At 33.5% G+C, this 11,003-nt stretch overlaps 1 protein-coding gene across 2 annotated transcripts; it reads left to right on the top strand.

Annotated features, from left to right (window-relative positions):
- Positions 1-3,922: 3,922 nt before the first annotated feature.
- LOC107775631 (mitochondrial ATP-independent inner membrane protease subunit 1a) lies at positions 3,923-7,633 on the top strand. 2 transcript variants are annotated; one of them, XM_075250155.1, is made up of 5 exons: positions 3,923-4,311; positions 4,406-4,630; positions 4,727-4,837; positions 5,352-5,413; positions 7,252-7,633. In XM_075250155.1, exons 1-4 carry the CDS (start codon positions 4,186-4,188, stop codon positions 5,397-5,399), a joined length of 510 nt encoding a protein of 169 aa, XP_075106256.1. In that variant the 5' UTR covers positions 3,923-4,185; the 3' UTR covers positions 5,400-5,413; positions 7,252-7,633. The 2 variants fall into 2 exon arrangements, with proteins under 2 accessions (XP_075106256.1, XP_016450869.1); XM_016595383.1 differs by lacking the exon at positions 7,252-7,633 and adding an exon at positions 5,911-6,517 and having other exon boundaries at positions 3,926-4,311.
- The last annotated feature ends 3,370 nt before the right edge of the window (positions 7,634-11,003 follow it).

Genomic DNA, 11,003 nt, shown 5'->3' with positions numbered 1-11,003 from the left:
GCATATCAAGGGTTATCTTGTACGTCCTCTAGGAATTCATATTTAAGTAGATTTGACACAATTTAGGTTATTTTGTATTTGTTAAACTTATTTAAGCATAATGTGTTTGTTTATAAGACAAGTTAATTTGAAGTATTATTATGCAATGAAAATATGAAATGAAAGCCTTTAAAGTTTGATATTTACATATTGATCTTATTAAATAATTTTATGTAGACACTTAATTTCAATTTTTAAATTTCAAGTTTAAAACTTTAAACTTTAAAGTTTAGTTTTATGTCGTAAAATACTTATTTTATTATTTAAAAGTTTGCAAACACTTAAGTAACAATTATATTGAACAAGGAAACATAATACAGTAAAAATAAAAATAAAATTAACCCAGCCCGGTTCGGGCTTATCAGGTCCGGACCCGATAAGTCTGAACCCGGACAAGTCCACCAAAACCCGGAATATCCCAGCCCACTATCACCCCGAAATCCCAACCCACTAACCAGCCTGCACCACTAACCGGACGGGCTATTTTTCCCATGTCCAGCCCAGTCTAGCCTGTCCGGTAAAACACCCTTATTTCAGATGCACTTAAGGACAAAAGGTCAAAAGTGCAACAAACGTTTTCCTACACTTAAGTCCAATAAGTTTGAAGTGAAAAATTACACTTCAGATGCACTTAAGGCCAAATAGGTCTGAAGTGCAACCAAATGGTTTCTTGCACTAAAGGCTAGGAAGTCTAAAACAATAAACTGCACTTTAGATGCACTTAAGATCAAAAGGTTTGAAGTGCAATAAATATTTTTCTACACTAAAAGCCAATAAGTGTGAAGTGAAAAATTGCACTTCAGATGTACTTAAGGCTAAAAGGTCTGAAATACAACCAACGTTTTCATGCGCTTAAGGCTAAATAGGCCTGAAGTGCAAATTGCAAAAAAACAAAAATTTGTTCTTCGAATTTTATCAATCCAATGTACAATTTAATATCTAAATCTACTCCAAATGAGATCAAATTTGAAACATAACTTCCAAATATCATCAAGAACGAACCTCAATCAACGAATTCATTTTGCAATTAAGAAAAAGAAAAAGAAGAAACCCTAAGCAATAGTAAAAAAATAAAGTGCCACAACAACTCATAACTGTAAAACATCATAAACTACCTTAAAATATGTTCCCAAATACCATATAAAATCATTGTTACAAGAAGAAGAAGAAGAAGAAGAAGAAGAAGAAGAAGAAGAAGAAGAAGAAGAAGAAGAAGAAGAAGAAGAAGAAGAAGAAGAAGAAGAAGAGAGGAAAGAGGAGAAAAAGATGTGAAGTTTTTTAAACAATGGGTACAAGTTAAAACAAAAAGTGGGTACATGTTAAATGGGGGCAGCCAAATAGGGCGCTCGTGCAATTTTTACTTATAGCACCCTTCCTAGAAGGTTACTCTAACACTAAATGCTCTTGAGATGTAAATTTTTTATTGTTAATAGTAATTTCACCGGTTATTACAACAACCCAAAAAAACACAAGTTGGCCGATTAATTAAAATAGTTAAAATTACACTAATTTTAAATTTATGATCATGGCATCATGTTTTAAAGGACAACCTTAAAGGTGGCTATTGGTGCAAATGGCCCGGAGGCATGAAGATGAGGCTTGACCAATTGACCGCAAATCTGCCCTAACTCCAAAATTATTACGCAAATTGTTAACTAAGAGCCCGCTTGGCCATGAATTTATTTTCACTTTTTTTGAAATTAGTGTTTAGCCATAAAAAATTTAATTTTCACTTGAAGATGAATTTTAAAATTTTTCAAAAATTTAAAAACTTCAAAAGCTGTTTTTCAACATTTTCACTCAAATCACACACAAAATTCAAAAAGAACCCAAAATTATATTCATATCTAAATACAATTCTAATTTTTAAATACCATTTTCATTTGAAAAAAAATTCACCTTTTTTCGAAATTTTACAATTCTTATGTCCAAACGCCCACTAAGTTAATCAAACTTATCAGATGCAATATGTTTAAATGAAAAATATTCTAAATATCGATCCTTCGGAGAACAAACAAGAGATAATTTCCAATAGGGTTATCTCTTTTAAAACTACAACCAAACTAGAAATTTAGGAATATTGAATGAATTAACTAAAAATCAATTAACAAGCAAAAAAAAAAGGATAAGGTCCAGATTTGTCCCTATACTATTGTATATTATTTATATTTGTCCCTCGTTATACTTTTTATCCATTTCAGTCTCTACCGTTAACAAATTCTTCAGATTTGCCCCTAACTCTAACAGTGGCAGCTGAACCATCCAATTTTTGTCCATGTGAGCTGCCAAGTTAGACCCATGTCATTCATCACATAATGGGTAAAGATCTAACTTTTTTTTAAACCTCAAAAAATTTGTATTTTTTTCCTAAACCACAAGATATGGAAAAATGATGTGTCAAACCAACGATGGAGTAATTTAAGAAATGGAACAAAGTTCCGGGCAACTACAAGACGAAACAAAAGCCTAAATAAACACTTAACATATTATGAAACAACAAAGTCAATGTAAAAGCTAATAGAGGTATGAAATTAGTATCTCGGACAATCAGCAATGATAAAGGCGACAATAAACAACGGCAAAATCAAATTTCAATAGAATGTGAGGGGATTCACAACTACAAGAAATGACAATAGTGAAACACAATAGTAAGATTAGATCCATGAAACATGGTTTCGTTTTACCACAAAAGGTTTAGATCTTGAAAGTTTATCGGCGGTCTATACTTGTAAAATAAAAAATAAAAAGAATTAGAAAAATACAACTAAAAAATTGGAATGGGATCGTGTGGAGTTGCTCCGATGGATTTGACGGATTCCGGTAGCCAGAGACAGCCACAACTCCTTTATTCTTCCTTTTTTTTTGTTCTTGGGGGAGAGTATTTCACTTGAAAAATGTTGGAGGAGAAGAAAAAACAGATGCCGAGAAGGTGTTCGACACGACTCTGGCCAGATTCCGGCGAAAAGTATGTCGCCTCTTTTTTCCTCTCTTTTATTTGTTCCCTCTGCCATCTGACTTGGCAACTTTTTTTTTTTAATCTGACATGGCAGCTGACATGGATATAAATTGGAAGGATCAACTGCCACAGTGTAGGGTCATTAGGGTTTGGGGCAAATCTGAAGAGTTTGTTAACGATAGGGAATGAAATGGACGAAAAATATAATGAGGGACAAATGTAAATAATATACCATAATAGAGGCAAATTCAAACCTTCTCCCAAAAAAAGAGAATTATTATTACGAGAGAACAACAATCTTGTTATAAATATATTATATTATGGATGTTCATTTAGTACCCTGTTGTAAATAAGCTTCCTGAAGAAGCTTATTCATATGGGACTTCGCCGTAAATATGTTTATCTATTTAGTACTCTATTGGAAATAAGCCTCCTGAAGAAGCTTATCACTTCGATACCCGGTCATGGATAAATATTATTCCCGATAGAAGATTATCCATACCGGGTATAATAAGCTTATCCTTTCGATACTCCGTTATGGATAAACATTACTCCCGGTAGAAGATTATAGCTTATTCTTTCGATACTCCATTATGGATAAACATTACCCCCGGTAGAAGATTATCCATACCGGGTACAATGAGCTTATTCTTTCAGTACTCCGTTATAGATAAACATTATCCCCAGTAAAAGATTATTAATACCTGGTACAATAGCTTATCCTTTCAGTACTCCGTTATAGATAAACATTACTCTCAGTAGAAGATCAGCAGCTTCCTTTCTTCTATAAATAGAAGGGATTTCAATTCATTATGTACATTAGTTTGAATTCGAATAATACATCAGTTTCTCTCTATACTTGTCTTTACTTTATTGTCTTTATTTTATAACAAATCTATGATTTTTCCCATTTCCTCATTCCCTTTCTGTATTTGTTTCAATTCAGTTGCCACATTCAATTTTTGCACCTCTCTTATTTAGTCTAGGGATATTAACATCGTCTTTTGGTAATTGGCATGTGTTTAGCAGAGTTCAATCCCCTTGCCTAGGCGTCCGAACTCATTTGTAGCATTTGAGAGAGATATGTGACATTTGCTTAAATAACACAATGCCCAACTCTTATTTACTCAGTCGTTGTGTTTCTCTTTAAAACCTTTCTTGAACCTCAGTGGAACAGAAATCAGGGGAAAATGGGTCTGGGAAATCTGAAGCAATTGACACCTTTTGTCAAAGAAGCATTTCAACAAACACTACTCGTGGCCAAGTTCCTCTGTGGTCTTCATGTCACCAACACCTACCTCTGCACCTTCGCTCTCGTACTTTACCATAAGCAGTATTTTTTTTGTTTACTACTTCATGTTTTGGGCCAATTGAACAGCAATTTGAAATCTTCTTTTCTTTTTTGGACAGACTCAAGGTCCAAGCATGCTTCCAACGTTTAATCTGACTGGAGATCTCGTTTTGGCCGAAAGGCTTTCGACTCGGTTTGAGAAAATGCAACGGGGCGATGTGGTGCTAGTGCGGAGCCCCGAAAACCCGAGAAAGATTGTGATCAAGAGACTCATGGGTATGGGTGGTGATACTGTTAAATATATTGCGGGTCCTGGGAATAATGACAAAGAACATACTATTGTGGTAATAATTGATCGAAAAACTTAATTTACAACTGCCTTTTCCCTTGTGCATGTAATTGGGGTTTCTTTTTTTTAAACCTAGGTTGAATGTGAACAGGTACCAGATGGACATGTTTGGATTGAAGGGGATAACAAGTTTAATACCACTGATTCAAGGAAATTTGGACCTGTTCCTTATGGACTTGTACAGGGCAGAGTCTTTTGGATTGTCAGTGATTCTTCTCTATTTAAATTTTCTTAGCTTTAATTGCTAAATTGCTATGACTTGATTATATTTAGAAAAGGCTTTTACTTAATTTCTTCTAAAAAACTTTCGAAGGTACCTTTCATGCTAGTCATCATATTTGCTGTGTTAAATACTGCTTCTACTATATTTATTGGTACTGTTAGCTACAGTTTGGTTAGTTTGGGCTAACTGTATCATATAGTATGTATTAACAGACCAAAGCTTATGAAGCTGTTGAATACTTCAGGTTCTTGTAGACTAGTTGATACTTGTAAAATTCATCTGATATGTTTAGTGTTTCAGAATTGAATCAATAAGCCAACACATATGTCGTTAACTCTTTCTGGAGACTCGTATTGAATTAGTAAAGTAGGAATGTTATAGAAAATACTAACTTTGTAATCATTTCTCCATTTTTCAAGTACTAGTATGTGCAGCATTCTTTCTTTAATATTGTTGTGTTATAGAATACTAAAAGTTCTGCTATTGCGATTAGGTATGGCCTCCTGAAGATTTTGGATCAGTAGGACGAGAAGTACAATAATTTAACCTTTTAAGGTACAGTTGTTTAGCATTTCATGTTTAAAATGTTTATGCTAATTAGGAGCTTGGATCCTTTGCTATGGGCTCGTATCATTGATTTGCAATATAGTCATATCTTCACTTTGACTTTCGTCTTTATGTTGTCATTGATTGGTATCGTGTGTTCTTTGATTGCATCACCTCTCCTCTCATTTATCATTATTCAAAAGATCTTCTCTAGCTGCCAAAATTACTCTTGTTTCCTCTTACCATTTTGAACCAATGGTTTTAATTTGAAGTAGTGTCATCAACTTCATTCTTGGAATTTAATGCAAATAGAAAAATCATCATTCCTTACTGAGAAGAAGCTCATGTAGGTTCTTTAATAATTCTAAGCCAAGTTTAATAAGTTAAAGTTTGACAATATGGGATCTTTATTTTTTGGATAATCTTTGTTTAGTGAATGAATTTAGAGAATCAAACAATTTCTCTACAAATTGAAATGTGTTTTTTCCTTTTTCTCATTTTTTCAGCAAATACGTACAGCAGTTGACATTACTTGTGATCTTAGTCAAAGGCCGGATAAGTATGTTTGGCATGCACTGTACTCAAAAGTACTAACCAGAGTATCTCTTGCCATAAAGACAAAGCAGTGCGCTGCCACCTATTATATGGTCCATAGTATCAGATCTTTTGCATAACCAGGAGATTGAACTAGACATTTTCTAGACTTCAGCAAGGTTAGCAGGTATTCGTGGAGCATATGTCATGCCTGACAAGTATGGTTGACTGAACTGTTTTTCTGCACTAGATATTTAGAAGCTGGTATGTATCAGAAATCTCAAATGCAACACAGAATGGCTTGATAGTTATAGGTACTTGGAGTAGATTGGGATCTTTATGAAACCAGTTGGCTATTCAATTTACTCACGGTAGGAAGGGTCCTCTGATTTGGTGTGCATGAGTGTAAGACAAAAACGTCTTGGAATGGACAGTAGCAACTATAGCCAATCTTTTATGTTATGCAGGGTATGTTTTTATGCTAGCGGATACTATGAAATACTACTGATTTTAGATAATTGTAAGAAATATATTTTTGCATAAACCATTTTGTGCTGGAGATAAAAGTATTTTATGCTAGTGATCAAGCATTAACTCTGAAATCTTCGAAATATATCGTTTCGAGTAGCCTTTGACAGTACGGACAGATTTCTACAGATATTAACATAAATTTGATTTGAAGTGCATGTCATGTGGTCCCTTTGTAAAGGTGAACTTTCAACATGACTCGGGAGCTCTAATGAAGCGTACAAACCCTTGAAATAGATGATATCTGACTGAGATTTGGGACACTTCTTCCAGGTTGCTGTAGGGTATGAAAAGTCATAACTTTTGAAGAAGTTATCTGAAACTTGATATGTGTTAAAGCTTCATGTACCCACATTATAAGAGGTAGCAAAATGTTTAGGAAATCAAATGTTCTGCTTAGGTTTCTTCCTAGTGTTTCTGCCTAATTCGTATGGGGTAACTCAAAATTTTACCTAGTGGTTTGCTTGTAGGAAATTTGCACTTTTTCAAACTAAGCTTCTTCTTTGCTTAATGTTTGATCTATCGTATTGCGTCCGAATAATAACTGTATAAAGTATCTAACTTCATTGGCTGTGGCCAGTGAGTGAAAAGGCGTGTGCTTGGTAGGATATGACAAAACTATGCCTCGTAATATTGTATCTTTTGCATAGTATTCTGATTCTTTTGCTATATTGCTTCCCATAACAAAGGCCTTGTTAGATGGCATTCTATTTTGTTGGACCATGTGATTCCCTGTTTTCCGTGTGAAAAGTTGAAACTGATTAATGCTGACTTTACCTTGGCAGATTCGGAGTGTTCTCTTACAGCATGGAATTATGTCTAAACAATTTAATGAAAAATGGCAAGTTGTGGGTTGTTTCACTGCTATGTGCTAAGGTGGAACACAAGATGCTAGAACTGTTGATATTCGGTTAACGCATATCTAATTCAAAAAATGGCACGATTTGCATCATTCTTTCTTGAAGTGAATCTGCTAATGCATAGGAAGTTCCTATTAAGAAGGCTTTTTCCCACCCGAAAGAACCCGCATATGATTACTCCTCAAATTATAACCCAAATATTGTTCAAATTGCTACAAACAATTTCCCAATACCTATATTTCTAGCTTGTTGCAAATGATTTCAATTTGACACATTGGGATAATTTTCCGCTAAACTTGCTTTGTTATGCTTCCTTAACTTTATCTGAGCTTATTTGCATTTTGAAAGAAACAATCTCGACAAGATAATAAAGATATAAAGTACCACTAATCCTTTTTTTTCCTCACTACTATTTCTTCTCGCTTATAATATATTGAACAAGTTTGAATGTTCTCAGTCATTTTAATTGCTTAAACTTTTTGCTTGAACAACTATCATTTGGCAGTAGGGGTGGCAAACGGTCGGGTGGGGTCGGATATGGACTGGTTGAAAATGGGTAATGAAAAACGGATAAATTATCCGACCTGATGCACATTTAATACGGATAAAAAACGAAGCAGATAATATATGTTTTCATATTATGCATGGTTTCTTGAATATGATCACTTTTGGGAGAATTCTTAGTCTCCCAAACTTGAGGATTCCCCAATTTGAGGTTTTACAAATGTAAAAGTTAAACTCATTGGTTATCCATTTTCTAAATCGATAATATGGTTCTTATCCATATTTGATCCGTTTTTAAAAATATTATTATCCAATCCATTTTTAGTATATAATATGGATAATTATTTTTTTGCCACCATTATTTCGCAGTTATTATTAGTTCTTTTCTTATGCAGACAACTTGGGACCCGTAATTTGTCTTCTTGGACTCATTCCGCTTTATTTAACGGGGCTTTTGATCACCGTTGAATCTATACCTACTTTGCAAAAAGTTTGCAAGCGTACCCACTTTACAATTAACTTAGACTTATTTGGTGTGAAGCTAAAAAAAATGTCTGAAGTGAAAAAAATTGCACTTCAAATGCACTTAAGGCTAAATAGGTCTGAAGTGCAACCAATGGTTTCATGCACTTAAGGCTAATAAGTTTGAAGTGAAAAATTGGACTTCAGATACACTTAAGGCCAACAATCCTGAAGTGAAAATTTGCACTTCAGATGCACTTAATGCCAAATAGGTCTGAAGTGTAACCAATAGTTTCATGCACTTAAGGCCAATAAGTCTGAAGTGAAAAATTGCACTTCAGATGCACTTAAGGCTAAAAGGTCTGAAGTACAACAAGCGTTTTGCTACACTTAAGGCCAATAAGTCTGAAGTGCAATAAATGTTTTCATTCACTTAAGGCCAATAAGTCTGAAGTGAAAAATTGTCCAGAAATAGAAATTTGTTCTTCGAATTATAACAATCCAATATACGATTTAATACCTAAATCTACTCCAAATGAGCTCAAATTTGAAACATAACCTCCAAATATCATCAGGAATAAACCCCAATCATCAATTTGTCAAAACAACAATAAATCTGGTGAACCCATTTTGCAATTAAGAAAAATAAGAAGAAACCTTAACCAATAGTAAAAAATAAAGCGTCATAACAACTTACCATTGTAAAACATCATAAACTACATTAAAATATATTAACCACTATACAAAATCATTGTCAAGAGGCCTAAAGTTGTTTAAAAAGTGTGTACATGTTAAAACATTTTTAAAAAGTGATAAATGGGGGCGACCAGATAGGGCGTCCGTGCAATTTTTACCTATTCAACTCATTTTATTTCAATACTTAAAAATAATTTGCCTTGTAAGACAATAATGGAACGTATAATTAGGGAAATCTACGTAGTATAACCACCAAATATAATTTGTTTGCTGTTATGAATAGTTTGTACATTGGATACTACTTTGGATACTACATTGGATGCCCATGTTGTGAATAACTTAAAGATTAAATTTACTATTTTATGTCCATCATCTTTACTTTTTATGCCTATAAAAGGTCATGTAATTGCAATGAAAAATTACACTAAAGTGAAAGAAGAAAACACTTCTCCATTCTCTCTATCTCTTCTTGTTTACATTTTACTGCATTGCTTTTATTTTATAACACGTTATCAGCACGAAGCACTAATTTTATTCTTAACTCCCGCTAAGTTGAGCCATATTTTATTAAGGTATGTATCATTATAATCATTTTATTTATGGCAGTACATATCATATGCTCATTGTTTGCAGATTACTTATGCGCTTGGGCATCTTAAATAGTTTAAGTACATTGCAGTGATAAAATAACTATTTCCTTCCGTGCTCAACTCTTAGAGGACCTCAAAGTCATCAAACTAGCTATGCACTAATGTCATACTTATAATATTCATGGACTCCCTAGATCAAAACATATCTTTAAGGCATTTTGAAGAACTGTGAGAAATAAATTGACAAGCAATAATTTTATAGTTTAATTACTTTATATTTATTGGAACATATAAATAATGTTAGTCACGTTCAGTTCTATTAACACATATATATATATATCAATAATATAAAGTGAAATGAAACAAGTATGTAATTTCTACTTTATGGCAAGAATAAAATGAAATAGTAGATTGTTAACATGATATAGCTCTATTTTCATTTCTTTTACCTTAATCGTTTTGTTTTCATTAATTGTTTATTATTATAATTATTTCTCTAACTTATTCATCTTTTATGATAGTTTTCACTATGTCAAATTTATCAAAACTTGAATTTGTGGCACTTGACATCACCGGGAGGAACTATTTATCATGGGTTCTTGATGCTAAAATTCACCTTGACGCTAAAGGTCTTGGAAATACTATTATACAAGGAAATGAAGCATCAAATCAGGATAAAGCGAAGGCCATGATTTTCCTTCGTCATCATCTACATGAAGGGTTAAAAACTGAATATTAAATCGTAAAAGATCCACTTGAATTATGGATTAATTTGAAGGATCGATATGACCACCTAAAACTTACGGTATTACCGAAATCTCGGTATGAGTGGATACATTTAAGGTTGCAAGAGTTTAAAACCATAAGTGAGTATAATTCTGCTATCTTTAAAGTAAGTTCTCTATTAAAATTATGTGGAGACACTATCACAGATGAGGACTTATTGGAAAAAATATTTTCTACTTTTCACGCTTCAAATGTGGTGCTACAACAACAATACCGTGAAAAAGGTTTTAAGAAATATTCTGAGTTAATCACATGTCTACTTGTGGCTGAGCAGAATAATACTCTATTAATGAAAAATCATGAAGCCCGTCCCACTGGGTCAGCTCCATTTCCGGAAGTGAATGTTGTAGCAACATATGATAAGTTTGAAAGAAAACAAAATAATTACCGTGGTCGTGGACATGGTCGTAAACGTGGACATGGCAGGGGGCGAAACAATTATCGTCATTATGGTGGAAATAAATTGGAGAACAATAAGGGTTCTCAAATTAATCATTCAAAATGTAAAGCTAGTATGTGTCACCGATGTGGTATGAGAGGTCATTGGGCACGCATTTGTCGTACGCCAGAACATTTTGTCAAACTTTATCAAGCCTCCCTCAAGAAAAAGAAAATAATGTGGAGGCACACTTGACCTTT

Source organism: Nicotiana tabacum, chromosome 3 (genome assembly GCF_000715075.1).
Source record: "Nicotiana tabacum cultivar K326 chromosome 3, ASM71507v2, whole genome shotgun sequence".
Classification (NCBI taxonomy): domain Eukaryota; kingdom Viridiplantae; phylum Streptophyta; class Magnoliopsida; order Solanales; family Solanaceae; genus Nicotiana; species Nicotiana tabacum.
The sequence above is the reverse complement of the archived record's forward strand: the minus strand, read 5'-3'. Positions and strand labels throughout refer to the sequence as shown.

Excerpts from the sequence above, each read along its gene's own strand:
- LOC107775631 (XM_075250155.1), top strand. The coding sequence starts at position 4,186 with ATGGGTCTGGGAAATCTGAAGCAATTGACACCTTTTGTCAAAGAAGCA. Across the intron at positions 4,312-4,405 it reads ACCTCTGCACCTTCGCTCTC|ACTCAAGGTCCAAGCATGCT; the intron begins GTACTTTACCAT and ends TTTTTTGGACAG. Across the intron at positions 4,838-5,351 it reads AGGGCAGAGTCTTTTGGATT|GTATGGCCTCCTGAAGATTT; the intron begins GTCAGTGATTCT and ends TATTGCGATTAG.